Source organism: Papio anubis, chromosome 9 (genome assembly GCF_008728515.1).
Source record: "Papio anubis isolate 15944 chromosome 9, Panubis1.0, whole genome shotgun sequence".
NCBI classification, from domain to species: Eukaryota; Metazoa; Chordata; class Mammalia; order Primates; family Cercopithecidae; genus Papio; species Papio anubis.
This window is the reverse complement of record NC_044984.1, coordinates 13,796,892-13,815,577: the sequence shown is the minus strand read 5'-3', so window position 1 is coordinate 13,815,577 and position 18,686 is coordinate 13,796,892. Positions and strand designations below refer to the sequence as shown.

General features: G+C 42.2%; 2 protein-coding genes across 2 annotated transcripts; one reads left to right on the top strand and one right to left on the bottom strand.

The window, feature by feature from the left end:
- Nucleotides 1-8,766: 8,766 nt before the first annotated feature.
- On the bottom strand, nt 8,767-12,486 carry LOC101014797 (histone H2A.J). The gene is made up of 2 exons (XM_003906049.4): nt 11,980-12,486; nt 8,767-11,505 (listed from the first exon to the last, which is right to left on the bottom strand). The coding sequence occupies exons 1-2, from the start codon at nt 12,344-12,346 to the stop codon at nt 11,405-11,407; spliced, it is 468 nt and encodes a 155-aa protein (XP_003906098.2). The 5' UTR covers nt 12,347-12,486; the 3' UTR covers nt 8,767-11,404.
- A 3,163-nt stretch (nt 12,487-15,649) lies between these two features.
- Nucleotides 15,650-16,576, top strand: LOC101013836 (histone H4). The gene has a single exon (XM_003906046.5). The coding sequence runs from the start codon at nt 15,739-15,741 to the stop codon at nt 16,048-16,050; it is 312 nt and encodes a 103-aa protein (XP_003906095.5). The 5' UTR covers nt 15,650-15,738; the 3' UTR covers nt 16,051-16,576.
- Nucleotides 16,577-18,686: the final 2,110 nt, after the last annotated feature.

Below are 18,686 nucleotides of genomic sequence, written 5' to 3'. Positions count from 1 at the left end.
TACTGACTCTGTGTTACTGATAATGTGTAAACATAATACCTAGTTTATGGACAGAAAAAAAAAGGTTAAGTGTTTAAAACTTGGGTTTTCAAGGAACTGCCTTTCTGGTACATAATGAGAATCTTACTGAAAACATGGTAGAAACTATGTTTTAAATTTTAAGGGATAAAAAAGAGGAGTAATTATTTTCCTGTAAGGTTGTCATACTGGCTTTAGAGAAACTGAAAGGTGTTAGGAATAGTATAGTTTGGCTTTTATTGTTTAAAAGATAGCTTACCTTCAGTGGTTACTTATTCTAGAGCTTCATGAACTGATACGAGTTGAATGGCAAAAGTCATTTTAAACCATTTTTAAGCTATTAAAGAATCATAAAAGGTTAGCTTTTTTTCCTTTCTGAATTGATGGGTTTTGTGTGCTTTTATATTATTCATATTTTAATATATATAACATTAATTTGCATTTATACCATTTTCTTTACAAAGTGCTTTAATGTAAACTCATGTACCAATGTTGACTAACTCTTAGTCTATTAAGTTTAATGTTAATTTCATGACTAACTGATCTACCAAGTAACCCTAATAGATGACTTTTCTGGGTATTTTCCCCATTTTACACTAGAGAGTATTGAAACTTAAAAAGGACTCGTGATTTATCCAGTGATCCAAAGTGTGTATTTCATAAACACATACACACAGTGTGTGCATTGTTTAGTCATACGTTACTTTCCACAGTATCTCAAATGCCTTTCATGTAAATCCCATACTATCAAAAATTGGTGATAACCTAAAATGTAGTGCAATAATACAACAAGGCATTTATTTTCTTAGAGTTGATTTATTTGATGGATTTTTAGACTTTTATTCAAGATCTTTTGTTTGTTTTGACTGTGCTTGGAAGATACTGATTTATTCTTTAATATTAAAGCAAATCCTGCCAAAGCACTAAATAGACCGTTTTGGGTTGGTTTTTTAGTGTAATATTAATATAGGTCAGCAGGTGAATTGAGTCTGATTGTTTAGATGTAAGGATTGAACCTTATGTTATCAATCCTTGACACTGTCCTTGATAACCTTATGGATATCAAGGATCAAACCATATGGTATCAATATTGTAGTTATAGTTTCAGCATAAACAGAATTGCTCCCCAATACTTGATCTGAAATATTTTTAATGATCTTACTTGAAACATACATTCTTTCTGGGAGCGATTTTTTTTATCATTTTTCCTTAGAGACAAGTGCCTGCTCTGTTGCCCAGGCTGCAGTGCAGTGATGTGATCATAGCCCACTGTAGCCTCAAACTCCTGGGTTCAAGTGATCCTCTGGCCTCAGCCTCCCAAGTAGTTGGAACTACAGATATGTGCCACCACAACCAGCTAATTTATTTTTTAGAGACGAGGTCTTGCTATGTTGCCCAGTCTGGTCTCCTAACCTCAAGTGATCTTCCCATCTCAGCCTTGACTTGGAGATTTCTGATTCATGTTAATATAAGAAAGCTGTTGATAGTTTATCATAAAGGCATTTCCTAATATTGCTAATATAATTTTCTGAAAATCAGTGGTAAGATGTGACACAATACATCAGCTGCATCCACAGGAAAGGGAATTCTGATTCTGGGTACACTTGTTATGATCATAATTTACATAATATTTTCACAAAAATGGTTAGATCACAGCTATGAAATGTAAATGATAAAAATCTTTAATCATGTATATAGATAGACTTGTTACTATTTCCTTAGCAAAGTGTCACTTTAGGGACAGCAATTGCCCCTTTAAATTAAGGATCACCACAATAATACTCTGCCATGTCATGAAATCAGCATGCAGCCCAGATGCTATCCAAAATTCTGTTTCAGTTATCATTTTCTATATTCTCATTTGTGCTCTTTGTTAAAATACCTCATGTATAGCTGGGGAGGGTTATAAGTATTTTAAAAATCATTTTTATAAGTATTCTTCAGGCCGAGAAGATGGGACAATCACTACCCCTATAGAACTGAACAGTTTTATCCCTAACTCAAACTACACTAGGTCTAACATCTGAAAATGTTCCTCAGCCAGTTTGGAAGACTGGCGTTATTTCAGAACTACTGGGGCTCAAAGCTGTCACCAAGCAGAGCTATACATACTTTCTTCATATACAGATCCTAGATCCAGGAAGGTATTAATGAGTTGCTGGAAAAGATATTTTTACATTTTTAGAAATAAGAGCTTTTGGCAAAAGTCGGAACTAGAACTTCTGTGAAGCCAAAAGAACTGTCTCACAACTTTTTTCTCTAAGAAAGCCTTGTAGTTTATGAAGGAAAGAGGACAGAAGGCAGGTAGCTATGCTCTGGGTGAATGGAGGGATTTTAATTGGCAGACGTTTTGCTGAGGGGCGATAGCCAATAGGGAGAGGGTGGAGAATGATGGGGTAATTGATGGAATGACATATTTGAGGATTTGGGGACATGAGAGTATGAAGTTTACTTATTCTATAGACAGTTACTGTCCAACAACTGAGCTAGGTGCTGGGAATACAGTGGTGAGCTAAATCAAGTAAGGTCCCTACCCTCATGGACCTTAGGGAAATTCAGGGAATAAACTTCATTCTCTTTATCTGTCTCAAACCTTGAGTACAATACTTACTAATGCTAAATTTTTAAAGCATCTTTTTTTAACAACAATTTGGGGGGGAAATCAGCTATATATGCCATGTGCCAGTGAAGACATATTCATTTTACATTTATAATTTTATATGTTAACTTTTTAAAAGATTTTTTTTAATTGAATATTTTCTCTGTAAGTTTAGAAATATTAAATATACACTGTGGGTCTAATGGTGCTGCAACCAAATAGAGAAAGTATGTTTTTTAAAATAAATCAGAAGTCTGCAAGAGAAGACCATGGGTCCCCAAACACATTTTTCCTTGACATGTTATTCCAGTCACAGAGTATTTCCCCTCCAGGCATATTAAGCTTAAAAATAAGCTGTGTTTTTTAACATTGTAAAATACCACGGTAAGTCCATTTTTAGTAAGAGTTACACCACTTTTGCAGGAGATAAATATATGCAGAATTAACACTCTAAAAATGCTGTAAAAAATGTAAAATAATGGCTTTTGTAACAGTATTTGTGAAGAAAGAATACAACAGGTTTCTAGCCATAGAATGTCTAGAAAAATTTATAGTCCAAGGAAGAACAGAATGAACTGCACTGTTCATTATTACTGTCTATACCCAGCAATCTTGATCCCAATAAAATGGGGAGTGAGGCAAAGAAAAAAGGAAGATGACAGCCAAAGTTTAGGCAGGAAGAGGGGGAAACATACATCTCTGAAATCCTGTCTGATTTTATAAAACATACCACCCACAAATGAAAAAGTCATATTACTTTTATGAAGGCTGAACTTCTTTGTAAAAGCGAAAAAGGGCTTCAGCAACTTATTGCAAAGAAAACCTTACCTTCAAAGAATGTTTGATGGCTTTCTTGATTGAAAAGGGAAGTAAAACCCAGGCCAAGTACAAATTCAACATCTCCCCCAAGACTATTCTTACTGCATAATAACCCAGACCAAAGAAGGAGGTATTTTTAAATTCACACTTGTACCCTCAAAGTTCATTTATAAAATACGTATTCATGGGGAAAAACAAACAAACAAACAAACAAAACCCTTGTATTTGATGAAATAATTTTAAGACAGATTGTTTTAAAACTTAAGGGTTAACCTTAGAAAGTATCTATTTGAAATAACTGATGTTGTTCTGCTAGTTTTTCTCCATAAAAAGCTAGCAGAACAACATCAGTTATTTCAATAGATGCTTCGTGGTTTGGGGAGCTTCGTATTTTTCATTTTTGTTTCCGCAGATAGACTGGAACAGGGATCAGCGAACTTTCTCTAAAGGGCCAGATGGTGAGTATTTTGGGCTTTGTGAGCTACACAGTTTCTGTCACTACTCTGGTTTCCTAAGATGAAACCTGCACTGAAGGCAGGTAGCCTACCTTACTTGGTGTCCAAATGGAAATACGCCCTTTCTTACTGCAATGTTTCTCTACAGGGCCCTCTACTGAGAAAACTCAGAGCCGAATTTGAAGTTTTAATTTGGAGCTCAGAACTGGCACACATGAATCCAAAGAAAACACAGTGCTCTTTACTTCTACTATCACAATGTTTTAAAACAATTCTTAGCACAGGTTCCTTTGGCAAAAACAAATGGAATATTTCTCAAGCCCTTTTTGGCAGGGGCTACTAGCTAGTTCTGTTAGCTTATGTATGCTAGCTAATATAACTGTGTGTGTCACTTTTCTTGAAAACTCTCAAAGGAACTTTAATTAACTGGCAAGCTCCACAACAGAAGTATGTTAAATAGAACAAAGCTAAGAACTAGGAAGTAAGCAAAAATGCTCCAAGAAACTGGCAGAGACAATGGTACTCACCAAAATATGTCATCTTCTCTTCTATATTTCCTGAGCTGCTTTGCAGTTAGATTAAACCTGAGCTAGTTCTAGTGGACAGGCTGAAGCAAAGAAGAGGGTGTGAGTTCCCTGTGCCCTTGTTCCCTGCTGGAGGAGACAAGAGATAGTTTTGCATGGCTGGTGAGTGGTATAAAGAATGGCAGAAGAACAGGCTGGAATCTGTAAAGCTATAAATTTTATAGACTTCATTTAAGGACTACTCTTATGAAAGTTTTACACCAGAGATTTCATCTGGACTGTTTGCTCTTGCTAGAACACTCTGTATATCAAGGGTTTTGTGAGGAAATAACCTTTCTCATGTTGTAAAAGGTCCAGTGACACTCTTTACCCTGGCAATGGATGCATGCTCATATTATATTTGGACAACTAAGAGGTCTGCCCTCCTAATGCTGTCTTTATACTTTTCCACCCTGTTATATGCCTCCAGAAGGCTAAACTGTAGATAAGGCATCAATGGGATTTCTTGTCTTTTGTCTTCCATTTGGGCTGGGCAATGGGAAACAGGATACTGGAAGAAGGGAGGAAAGTGAGGTCATGGTATTTCCCTAATATATACGTTTAAATAAATATAAGTAATATACATACATAGAGATAAAAAATTTAAAGCATGATTTATTATTAAGAACACCTGGAATACCATGTTCAAGAAAGAAGGTCTTTCTTTCTTTTCTTTTTCTTTTTTTTTGTGACGGAGTTTCGCTGTCGCCCAGGCTGGAGTGCAGTGGCCGGATCCCAGCTCACTGCAAGCTCCGCCTCCCGGGTTCACGCCATTCTCCCGCCGCAGCCTCCCGAGCAGCTGGGACCACAGGCGCCCTCCACCTCGCCCAGCCAGTTTTTTGTATTTTTTAGTAGAGACGGGGTTTCACCGTGTTAGCCAGGATGGTCTTGATCTCCTGACCTCGTGATCCGCCCGTCTCGGCCTCCCAAAGTGCTGAGACCACAGGCTTGAGCCACTGCGCCCGGCCAACAAGGACATTCTTATCCTATGTGAAGACATGGACAAAAAGATAAATTCAAGATAGAAAGTTACTTGATGAACATGAAAATGAGGATTTTGTTAGCGGATATGGATGCCTGAAATATACAAATGTGTGACTGAACTACTTGAAGACAGTAGCTCCCTCTTTTGCATGATGCTTGGGCACTGCCAACATTTGCCTTGAGATGTATTTGTCTACTTCCACCGCTGAGCAACCATTCTTCCGTGTGTCACATTTTTTTAGCTAATGAGCAAGGGAAAAGCAGTCCATGACAGATAGCAACTGATCTGGACTATCAGCTAGGCTGTGCTGTTGCCAGGAGTTGGCCTGACACAGCTACACTGTGGTGATCTGTTGAACATACACAATTCACAGAACACTAACACGAGACAAGGCCACTGAGTGGCCGTAAAAAGATCAAATAAAAAACAAGACCTTTCTGTAATCATGTCTGAACAGAAACAAAAACATGAACATTGTCCAAACAACAAAAATGAACAAAAAATCCCTATCCTGGCTAATATGCATTAGCATATTTATCATGTACAGCTTTAGTTTCACTGCATTCTGCACTTTACAACACTCCTTGCACCCTACTTCCTGACGACATGCAATGCTGAGCAAAGCCCCCAAATCAACTAACACAAACCCAAGTCCTATAATACGCCCTAACAGCCTCTTACTGAGACATACCACATTTCCCCATGGAATGTGTTCCCCCTTGCTGCAAAGAGAAATAATCCCAACTTGTTCAACTACAAATATGTTCCTGATGGTCTTCGGCTAGAGGGCATAGACAAAACTACAGGTTTAGCCAAAGCTCTTATTGCTTGCACCAGGACTCTCAACGCAGTGTGCACAGCTGAGACCTCTTGTGACTTGATCTGTGTGAGGTGCCACTTGCTCATGGCTGGGAAATAAGTTCACATTGAACTGAGTTCCTGTATTTTGTTGAAGCACTTCAGTGTTGACTTTATGTGTTTCCCTAGGAAGACGATCTCTTGGAATTTTAAAAATTATCTAATCAGATTTATATTCTTTCAGCAAACCATTTTTAGTCTTCTATTCCTTGCTTCCACTGCTTGCTTAATATTTAGTGTTGTCCACAGGGAAAGTTATAAACATAGTTCTGATAAATCTGTTTGCAAGTGACTTCCGAGTGCTAATGAGTTCAGAAGGTCTCCAGACCAGAGATTTTAGGATAAATTTTGCTTGGGGTTACCATTTCCAAGTCTGATTAAGACGTCTTCCTCAGTCTTGTCTATGTGCCCCTGAGAGCTGGACTATTTTGTTTTGTCTGCCTAGACTAATAGCTGGCCCATGGCCAAACTCTGGGGGTTAGAGGTTACACATCTTTACATACGACTGCATTTCTCCTAGTCTTCACAATTTAAAACTGCACTTCTTTCAGGCCAAACACACGTTTTCTTCACGATGTCTTACTACAAAGCTAATCTGTACACTTCCGTCTCTAATACAACAATTTCATCAGGGATATTTCGGAATTGTAGTGGTCACTTGGGCTTTTGACATGAAAAGGACAGTTCATTTGAGAAGTGCTTTAAAACAGAAAGCAAACTCTCATGCTCAGATTGCTTGTTTGTCTAAAAGAAAGATAATTTTGTTGAATATAGGGTTCCTCTCTCCTATGATTCCATACTTTGGGGTTAAGCAATGCTGGCTTTTTTATTTCATGGCTCGATAAAATTATCAAGGGTCTATGAGCGTGGTAACTCATGCCTACAATCCCAACACTTTGGGAGGCAGAGGCGGAAAGATCAGTTGAGCCCAGGAGTTAGAGACCAGCCTGGGCAACATGGGGAAACTCCATCTCTACAAAAATTATTAATAAAAAAATTAGCCAGGTGTGATGGCACACAACTGTAGTCCCAACTACTCGGGAGGCTGAGGTAGGAGGGTGGCTTGAGTCTAGAGGTGGAGGGTGCAGTGAGCTGTGATCACAACACTGCATACCAGCCTGGGCAACTGGGGGAGACCCTGTCTCAAAAAAAAAAAAACAAAATGGATCCAAGTTACTGCCCAAACAAGTCATCATTCTCCTTCAAGTATGTATATGTTAAAATCCAATTTTCAACATGTAAGTTTTCCTTCCTCCACTTGTGGAGAAAACAAAATAAAGCTTTACAGTGATAATTTCATATCTGCCTGAAACCAGTTTCATTATTTCTTCCTCTGCTTCTTCTCTGTTCCTCTTACTCTCCATTTCTGTCTCTTGGAAAGCTAAACATTTATTGATTTTTTAAAAAAGTTGCCTTGTCAGAGTCCAATTTCTCATGTTTTAATCATTCTAAAATGCCTACATTGGCTTTATGAATAAGTTACCTCTTTTTAAAACTTCTTTAAAATTTATATGTAAAAAATTATATTCAACTAAAAAGAATGATGATAAAGGATATCTTTAAGGGATCTTTGCCAATATTCTTCTAGGGTTTTTTTTAGAAAAATGTTTTTGCTGTCACCATGTATACCTTGAATTTCCATATGCGCAGTTTAAAAATGTAAAGGGTAAAAATGCATTTTGATTCCAATTCCATTAGTAACATGAGCCAGCTTGTCACCCTTTCCTATGTGTGGAAAAAAGTAATAACTTTTAAAGACCATTTCTTTAAGTATAAGCAAGCAGGGAGTACGAAGCAGCACAACGATCCAAATTGTGGAAAAATCTCTATTGACACTTTCTCTCCTGGTGTCCTTCCGGCCACATCCTTTTCTCTCTTTAGTGATGCCTCTTCCTCTGCCAATTGATTAAATCTCACAGATCTTCACATTCTGTTGGTTGTGGCAATTTCTGATATCGGTCTATACTCTATACATGTATATGTTCTTTCTGGATGATTCGATCTACTCTGGCTATTTTTAGTCATGACTCCCAAATTCTTCTCTCCAATCCAGACTTTTTTCCCCTAGATTCAGATCCAAATCCAGTTGCAGGAGTTACCTTTGACCCCCACGTCTTCGTGCGTGCTGCCTCTCAGCCCAGCTTACACCTCCCACCAGCCAGTGTGCCCACCTGGCTGAGTGACACAGGTACCCATATTCCCTGTTCCTGTTAACACCCTGAGCATCTCCTTCCCTCTACATGTACTCTGTTATTATCTTCCTTTTGAGTGTGTGTACCATGATAGTAAGTTTCTTGGCAGCTGGTTATCAATCACAGGTGTAACACATAATATTGTTCAATAAATTATTGAACAAACGGGGTCCATTTTTAATGTGTGTGGGTGGACTTAACAAGCCATAAATTCTAAACTAGGTTGTCTTCAGGGGCAAAAACAAAAAACAAACACAAAAAAAAGCAAAACTGCAAATTCAGGTTCACAAGCTTTAATCATTTATTACTTTCTTTTTTGTTATACATTGAATTGTGGATGTGCTTTAATTAATAAAACAGTCACTAAAATTGTTTTTATGGTTGCTATCACAAAAGTCATAGGATTGCTAGAATGCTGTATGTTTACCTGTTTCAACAGCTCCCATCAACTACCGCTACTCACTTTACATAGAAATAAGAACAGCTACTATTCATTGAGCCTATTTCTATACGGGAATCTTAGTGTCCTCACTCACATTAATTCATTGAATCCTCCCCAAACTCTCTGAGGTAAACTATTATGCCCATTTTAGAGATGAAACCGGTTTAAAGAGATTAAGTTTCCAAAAATCAGATAACTAATGAGTAGAGTGAATCTGAATTTAAGTCTCATTGCAGAGAGCTGAAGTTCTTACACAGCGTGGTATGCGACCTTTCAACCACTGGAAGGGGCATTGTGGTTTGCATGTAGTATGCCAGTCATCACCAATTATGGAGCCTGACTAAACCTTTTGATTCCAGGCAGGCACAACTAAACAGACCAATCCTCAGGGACACAAAGACAAGACTGGCCCTGCAGGAAAAACAAAGATCAAACAAATCCTGGCCAAGCCACAGCCGCACTGAAGGGCTTATCTCTGCAGGAAAGACTATGTGTGTGTGTAACTAAAACTATGGATTATAACTCTATTAAAAACTGGAATTCAATTCCCACCAGATTTTGTCTTAGGTCTTTTTCCATATGGTCTTATGCTTAAAGAAATAGTGGCCTTTTAAATTAACAATCACACATCAGCAAGAACTACTGTTTGTCCATCGTGGATCATGGACTGAGCTGATTTTGTAGGAGTATGCATTTTAAACTGCCAATAAACGATTCAGGTTTAAAAAAAACTCTCAAAAACAAAAATGGTGAGGAGATGATTGAATTTTGAGGCAGGCAAAGTATGCGAGGGGATGCTAAGAATCCTTAGGGTAGTGGTGGGAGAGGCGGGTAGAGACAGGGCAGTTACCATGCCTTGTATCTTGTCTATGTTGCTCATCATGTAACAAGAGCTGGACAGACTCCTGTGAATCTTCCCAGGGAAAGGCAAAGGTGCTTTTTCTTATGAATGTCTTGATGTCCCTTGTCCTTATTTCTTCATCATTTTGGTAACAATCCCTCAGATGCCTCATCTCTTTAAGAAATTAGACTCAAATGTCAAAACCATATATGCATTTTGTTCCACTGACCCCAAGTGGTAACTGCAAGTATTAATTCTAACAATTAGGCATTTTTTAAAAGTCCTATTAATGTTTACCTATAATTTAACCTATAAGGATAAACCCATACCCCCATAGAACATCGTACTTTTTTCCATTTGTTGTCTAATATGTGGCACACAGTAAATGAACAAGCTTAATCCTTAAAACAGGTGTTATGACTTTTACATATGACAAAACCACAGGGAGTGAATAGCAGGACATCTGGAACCTGCCCAATAATTTGCCCCCTAACAGAGGTATGTACGTCCTGACCTTTGTACACCTCAAAAGTGGCAACATGGGAGAAGTAATTCCATCATTCATCCACACATAGAGAGGTACAAGTACTAACAGAAGCTGATCTCTCATATTAACGTATGTATTGGTTCCTTGTCCCATCTTCAGGAACTAATAAAAATAAAATGAGCTCCAAGAGAATGGAAATCTGGTTGGCCTCATTCACAGCTCTACTCCTATCACTTTGTACAGAGCCTGGCATAGACAGCTGTTCAATAAATACTGGGGACAAAATAAAGTCCAAGTGGGAAAATGGGCCAGCTGCTACTAAGGATGAAGACATAATATATATATATAATATAGATTATAATATAGATAATGTTTATTACAAGATACATAATATATAGTTATTATTTTATATATATTTTTTGGGGGAAGACTTCAATTCTGACTCACAGGGAAGAGGAGTCCAAAGATGTGAAATCTGTACTGGGATCTTTTTTGTGGGGTCTGTGGGCCAGGATGAAATTAGCTGAGAAGGATGAAATAAATGGGAGTGTCAACTAAGGGCAGATGATTACTAGTGTTAACTCTTAAATATGGATTCTTGGTCTGAAATGTGTTTCTCCCTGCACTTAAGTATTTGGCCCTATCTTTCCTCACATGTTTACTAAAGCAATATCGTGCCATTAGGCAATGCAACTCCCAAAGACATTACTGGAATGAGGTCATTGCTTCAGGCTAGTGGGAGAACATAAGAGATTTCAAACAGGTTATTTGTTGGGTTAAGAACCCCTAAAAGCAAGAGGTTTTTGCTTTGTTTTAAAGCAAAGTCAAACTGAGTCTCAAAGAGAATATAATCTGAAGACAGGATCATTATGAAGCTAGAAACCTGAAAACATCACTTTAAAAGCTCAAGCATATGTAACTAACGACTAAAGGCGCTGCAATGTTATGCAATATGACTGTCCGGGGAACGAATTTCCAACCTCATGACTCAAATTGAACGTTTCCTTCATTTAAAAAAATATGAACATAAGGTGCTATATAAAGATATCTGATATCCAAAGCATGAAAGCACAGCAGCTACTAGGCTAAGAAGAATCTCTTAAGTTAATATCGTGCCGTCAGAACCACCCTTCCAAGACGGAAAGTTACTCCACTTTTTGAAAAATATGGCCGGAGACACTTCCTGCCCCAAGCCCAGCTCGATCCGACGGTCTCTTCCCAGAACTTGGTCCTGAGTGCCCACAAACTGGCAGGAGAGCGAAGCCTCTGGGAAGGGGAAGTAAAAATAATTCCGGAGGAGGCCTCGCCGCACCGACTCTGCCTCCCCTTTGCCCTACTGAGAGCGAGGTGCGCTCCCACCCTGCCCACCTCCAAGCCACCCTCCCTTAACGCCTCGAGGGTGACCTGCGGACCAAAGCAGTCCAGAGTGGCTCAAGCCCACCCACCAGTACCTGCTCCAGGGGTTTCCCAATCGCCCCCCTCCCCTGGGGCCATCCGGCAGGTCCCCGCAACTATACAGCTCTCTAGACCAAACGATTTTCACCAACTTTATTGGCTCCCGCCGGGCCCCTCGCCGCCCACCTCCCCGCTAGATGTCACCGGCCCTCCATGACATCCAGCACATTCAAACCCATTGCGGGATGACCCTGAAAAGGGCCCTTGCGGGGGGAGCCAGCTCCCTGAGGGCGGCGTCAGGGTCACTTGCTCTTCGCCTTCTGACTCTCCGTCTTCTTGGGCAGCAGCACGGCCTGGATGTTGGGCAGGACGCCGCCCTGAGCGATGGTCACTTTGCCCAGCAGCTTGTTTAACTCTTCGTCGTTGCGGATGGCGAGCTGCAGGTGGCGGGGAATTATCCTGGTCTTCTTGTTGTCACGCGCGGCATTGCCAGCCAGCTCCAGGATCTCCGCCGTCAGGTACTCCAGCACCGCCGCCAGATACACCGGCGCCCCGGCGCCCACTCGCTCCGCGTAGTTCCCTTTGCGCAGCAGTCTGTGCACTCGGCCCACCGGGAACTGCAGGCCCGCGCGGGAGGAGCGGGATTTGGCCTTTGCTCGTACTTTGCCGCCCTGTTTTCCGCGACCGGACATGATCACTTCTCGCCTACAACTCCAGAGACGGAGACAAACCGCTCTCGGCGTCCGGTACCGGAATGCAACGTACCGCCTCCGAACTGCCTCTACAAACTCTTTGCGGCCGCGGGGCAGCCCCTTCCCATTGGCTCTGGTGACCAATGACAGGCAGGCGCCGCTCCCAACTAGCGCTCTGGAAGAGAGACCGCCTCCTCCAGCTCTCTCCAATCAATAGAGCAAGCTCCGAATCCTCATTTATATAGCCGCTCACATAAATACCGAGGCCAGCCCGCTCGGCGTTTGGGGACCCAGATGAATTTAGCGGTTACGGGTTTTCCACGACCACGCTCGCTCCCAAGCAAATAAACTAGTAGGAAATAAGAAAACATGGTTGGAAACAGAAAGCAATCCAGAAGAAGAGCTACAGGGGTTATCCGTAGACGTTGCTATGCTAAGTGGATGATCTCATATAATACACCATACTAGTCAGGTAGGTTTCTGTCTCGGCAGCCCGTGCTGCTTAGGCGAAACAACAGCCTCTCTGCGGAATTCTGCCTGCCCAGGACAGGGTCCGTGGGCTGTTTCTTATACAAGAGCCTTGCCTGCAGCTACCCAACGGTATGGAGACCACACTGGTCTCCCTGCTGGGTCCTGCGGCTCACAGCCAGCCAATCGTTCACTTTTAAGTCTTTGAAGCTAGTGATGGCCAGACGTGAATACTTCCTGCGCTGACGGGAAGAACAAGCTCGCCTAGCCAAAATATCTTTTGTCTTTAAGGCTATGGGCCCGCAAAGAGCCACTAGGTTTTATTGGAGAGGCCGAAGTCTTGGCCTTCGCTTGCTCCGCCCAAGCCAGGGCGCCGCAGATCAGCGGATCGGGTCCTCTACGAGGACGTGAAGGTCCCCCGGGTCTCTTTGTAAATGAGCCCAGAGACTAAAGTCAGAATGGCAGTTTATTCTTACATACCTGAATTGTGGACCCACGCTTTTTGAAACAAAAAAAGTGTTTTGTTTAAAGTATTTTGTTTTATTTCAGTTAGAAATTACTTTCTACTAATTCATCGAGGTCAATTCATTTTTACCTGAACATTTTCAGTAACACAGTTAACATCGATACGTGATGTAATGTTGAACACTTGCTTTTTAAAATAAACATTTTACGTGGATTCATTTAAAGTAAAACAAATTTACCTTCTCCCTATCCGAATAAAGATTTGACTTCATTGAAATAACATTTTCAAGTATTTATGTAAATGTCATTACTGCCTAGAACAATGATTAACCCATACTGGGGACTCAATAAATGTCTTCAGAGCTATTGTCATGCTTTATAAAGGCGGCCTTTCTGGAGCCAGACTGCCTCAGCCTACATCCTGGCTTCACCACTAAGCAGTGATCTTGGATAAGTTATTTGACTCCTGTATCTGTATCAAAGTGTTTTGAAAATTAAATACGTTAGTAAGCATCCAACAACTCTTAGATATACAAAATAAATGGACGTACAAATCTCTGATACAGTTTTTAACGAGATATTCCTGGAATGAGTTCTGTAAACTAGCTTAAATTTTCGCCTGTATCATGGATGGAATTTTCAGGAGTTTTTGAGACTATTACTATTTTGGACACGATTTTTTTCTTTTATTCTAATAAGCAAGAGATTTCTGATTTGAAAATATTCTAGCCTTGATTTCTTAGAAAGTGAGTATAAGTAAGTCAACCTATTTTACCATTTATATATTTATATATATATATATATATTTGAGACAGAGTCTTGCTCTGTCGCCCAGGCTGGAGTGCAGTGGCGAGATCTCGGCTCACTGCAAGCTCCGCCACCCGGGTTCACGCCATTCTCGTGCCTCAGCCTCTCTAGCAGCTGGGACTACAGGCGCTGCCACCACGCCCGGCTAATTTTTAAGTATTTTTAGTAGAGACGGGGTTTCACCATGTTAGCCAGGATGGTCTCGATCTCCTGACCTCGTGATCCGACCTCCCAAAGATCTGGGATTACAGGCGTGAGCCACCGCGCCCAGCCCCATTACAATAATTCTTATCCCTTCAAGATCTGATAGACTTTTCCTCTTCCCTCTGAGTAAAGTATTAAAATCATGGAGTGAAGTTCGACCATGCAGGACTTTTTCCAGCCATTCAAGAAAGTGTTCCAACTCTTTTATCTTTAACAAAAAGTAAAAGAAAAAGAAATACCTTTTGGGTTATGAAGATGGGCAAAGATTGAAACAAATGTTAACTATAAGCATTTAGAAATATAATAAAAATTTACCATAAAGCCTTCCTGCTGTAAAGGCTTATCTTCAAGACCAGGTACAAAGAGCCCCACTTACTAAAATACATTGCTCAGAATCTTAATTAAGTACCTGGGGAAAGACTTATGAATCATCCTCTAAATAACAGCTGCTTTTTAACACAGTCAGACCTTTAGAGAAGACAGGGTCCTGACACCTTCGAAGACCGGTGACACCTCACAGAAACTTTCGTTTTTGTTCAGGGATTCTCTTGAGAAAGGCAGGGATTCAGAACCTCCTGAGGGGATTTGCAGTAGAAATCATTATTCCAAGTCATGATTGTGGCATCCACTATTTTACAAGAACTTTGAATTTTTAAGTGGAAAATGTGAGATGAGAACCTGAGATTTGAATGACATAAGACATTTACAATATTTCAACTAAATAACCATAGGAAGTTACTTAGTTGAAAAGCACACAGGCTCTTGCAGGGCAGGAAAACCTGCAAATTGCGCAGAAGCAGCTGAAAGGGGAATGGCGGGGGTTGGGGGAGGTGGGGGTGGAGTGTAGGTGGGGGCCGGGAAGCTGGGCTTGTTTTTTTTCAACTGAAAGTATCTTAATTCTCTGCAGGGCCGCGAAAGAGGAAAAAAAAGTCCTCTCCCCCTACTATGTCTTTAAAAGACCCACATGTGAAAATTTTTAAGTAATTGCTTTGCAATCTCAGATGTAAAGCTTTTCAGGTTTTAGTGAGTTTCACAGTAAGTCAGGAATTCCGTTTGGAAAAACATGATTAGAAGGAGGGAGGGAGGGAGAGACAGAACAAGGAACGTTCATAGGATCTGGCCTATTTTTATTTAAGGGCTGAAAAAAGGCAATATAAATTCTATTAGCTCATACTGTTTTAACTTTAAAATGTATCACCATGAACCTTTCTCCAAATATCAGAAAAAGTTTTCCCAAAAGAGCAAACAACAAAAAAATCAGGCTAGTTTCGCTGACTGCTTCCTGGATTTAACAACTATAGCATGTCTCTAGAGGTGGGGCCTAGAGCTCCTCCCACTTTTTCATGTTTTCAAACAGGTCCGCATCGAGAGACTATAAGCCCTGGTCTGCGCCCGGCAATCACAGTGGGCTGCCCGGTTTTCTGCTAAGTAGGAGCTGTGACTTCAGAATGTCTGGGCGCGGTAAAGGCGGCAAGGGGCTGGGTAAGGGAGGCGCCAAGCGCCACCGGAAGGTGTTGCGGGACAATATCCAAGGCATTACAAAGCCCGCGATTCGCCGTCTCGCCCGACGTGGGGGCGTCAAGCGCATCTCTGGTCTTATCTACGAGGAGACCCGGGGAGTCCTCAAAGTCTTCCTGGAGAACGTGATCCGCGACGCGGTGACTTACACGGAGCACGCCAAGCGCAAGACCGTCACTGCCATGGATGTGGTGTACGCGCTGAAACGCCAGGGTCGCACCCTCTATGGTTTCGGCGGCTGAGCTGTCCCCACAGCTTATCTCCAGACTCCAAAAGGCCCTTTTCAGGGCCCCCAAACTGTCACAGAAAGAGCTGTTAACACTTCCTAGATACCGGGTAAATATCAGCCCTTTGATGCTGCCTTCCGGATACCGGGAGTGGGACATTCGCGACCCGATCGTCTGCCCGGGATTAGGCTTGGCTGGAGCGGGGACGACTAGACCTCATGGAGGGGACTCCGCCTGTGCTTAGGAAGGGCCCTGGGAGGTGCCGTGCAACGCAGTAGTGACCTCCCACTTCTGTGCACCTAAAATCCAGGCTGCGGATTTTGTTGAGAAGAGTGTTTCTACAAAGCCCCAGTGTTAGAACTGGTCATGGGTTTTTAAGCGGCCGAGTCGTTGGCCCTTAAGCACGTTACGGATGGCTTCCATGTAAATCAGGGCTTAGGTGACTTCCCGCCGACCTTTAGGGGTGAGCGTCACGCGTCAGAGGGCGGTTCGTGCGTGTGCAGGGCCTGCTAGATCGCAGGAAATGGGAGGACGCCGCTACCTGCAAGCCCGAAAGCGCTGAATGCAGCCCTAGTGTGGCGCGTTGTAGTCTTACTGGGTACTATTTTAATTCATTGCTGACGTCCTGAGTGAGAGGTGACCAAGCTCAGATGCTGAGAGTAAGGCGGCTGGGCGAAACTCGCGGCGCCCTGCCCCTTCCGGTAGCCAGCTGCGTAAAGTTGCCTACGCCGAGCGGGTGGCGTCCTGCTCGGCCACCTGGCGGCGGGCGTGGAGTTGGCAGGCAGGCAGTGGGGGTCACGCCGGCATGGAAAGCCAGATCTCCACCTGCGGGTCGCCAAGTTGCCGGGAGTCCTCCGCTCCGGGCAGTGTCATTCCTATCACAAATGACCCGGTCGCAGCCGAAAGATAAGCCCTGGCTTCCGAGTAAAGGCCCTGTTCAGAGCAGCCTGGGGGTCTAGAAAGGAAACGGGCGGCGGGTTAGGTTCTAGTCAGTTCAGTGAGAAAGTAAGAGAGACAGCTGTGGGATTAGCAAGCCGCGTGGTCCTACCCAGTACTCCCGGGGTGTAGTGAGGGTCCTGGAGAAAGGTGGGGCGCAGGGGCGACCAGTTAAGCACACTTTCCAGTAGGCAAGGGTAGAGGCTGAAGACCTGGTGATCAGCCTGCGTGCAGGCCGTAGGGGCCGTGCCGGCCTCCGGTAAAGCTCCGCCTAACAGCCTCGCTCTACTCCTAGCTCTGTCCTTCCTAACTTCTCATTAGGTTTAGCACCCCAGGATGCGGTGTGATCCATGCCGCGTTAACCAATCTGCCTCTTCTCTAGTTTTTCTTTTTGCCTTTCTTTTCAAGACCGAGTCTCGCTCTGCCACCCAGGCTGGAGTGCAGTGGCATGATCTCGGCTCACTGCAGCCTCCGCCTCGCGGGTTCAAGCGATTCACCTGCCTCACCCTCCCTAGTAGCTGGGATTACAGGCCTGCGCCACCACGCCCGGCTAGTTTTTGTATTTTTTAGTAGAGACGGGGTTTCACCATGTTGGCCAGGCTGGTCTTGAACTCCTGGCCTCAAGTGAGCCACCGGCCTCCGCCTCCCAAAGTGCTGGGATTACAGGCGTGAGCCACCACGCTTGGTCTCACTCTAGCTTTTCTAAACATGGAGAAGTCATTTAGCTTCCTTGGTGTGGTGGGCTGAAGTCACTCTAAGGGAGTTTCCCAGCCCCAGGGATTAAAGAACTGGAGCCAAGATTTGAACCCAACTGGCGAAGGATTCCGCACCGCTAGATCTTGACATTGCCTCCTCTTCTGCCAGGAAGGCACCCGGGTTCCTTTCTGCTGACATGTCACTTCTAAGTACTTTCTCCTACTCCATAAAGACTTCAAGTGAGTACACAATACTGGTGTTAGTTTAATTTCTAGGACAGTGAGACACTCGCAGAAGCTCAGTGTTCTTTAATGCAAGTGAAAAATTGAGTTACTTAAAAGAAATAGAGTCTGACATACTTCCGTACCCTTAATATTTGTTGCATGACCAAATATGTGATTTTGGGTTTCACATAAATTAAGGATGAAGGTTAGGGCCCCGATGGAGGATAGAAATACTGTACATATTTGTATGACAATTAAAACTCTTCCTTAAGTATTTAATTTATATGGAACTGTTTAAATATTTTATGGTTTTGGGTTTCGGTTTTTTTTTTTTTTTTTGTAGTGGTCTCAATTCTTTGATTAAATAGAACTTATATTTTCCCTTGTAGCATAGTTATTTTTGTGTGTGTTTTGTTCTTTATAAAATATAGTTATCCAAACCCAAGAAATATTTATTTTTGTCTGTGACTATGAGTTCTGTGGTATAGTAAGTACTCCGTCCTGACAATAACCATATCTTCCAAACCAAAACTGGGTCACATGGTTCAATAACTGGAACAGAATATGTCAAACTGAAAACGACCAAGATTTTCTGAAGTTTACTATTAGTAATAAAATTGCTTACTAAAAATGTTAAAGAACTTGATTTAAAACTTCTCTGTAATGCCTCACTTAAAAAGTGAATGAGGGGGTCAGGGTGGGAGTGGCTATAATCCCAGTACTTCGGGAAGGCTGAGGCAGTAGGATTGCTGGAGGCCAGGAGTTTCAGACAAGCATGGCCAACATAGTGAGACC

What these genes read in the sequence shown, in the direction of transcription:
- LOC101014797 (XM_003906049.4), bottom strand. Translation starts at nt 12,346, where the DNA reads ATGTCCGGTCGCGGAAAACAGGGCGGCAAAGTACGAGCAAAGGCCAAA. An exon ending in GCTGCCCAAGAAGACGGAGA is followed by an intron (nt 11,506 to 11,979) that starts GTCAGAAGGCGA and finishes CTCTCCTGCCAG; the next exon opens with TTTGTGGGCACTCAGGACCA.
- LOC101013836 (XM_003906046.5), top strand. Translation starts at nt 15,739, where the DNA reads ATGTCTGGGCGCGGTAAAGGCGGCAAGGGGCTGGGTAAGGGAGGCGCC.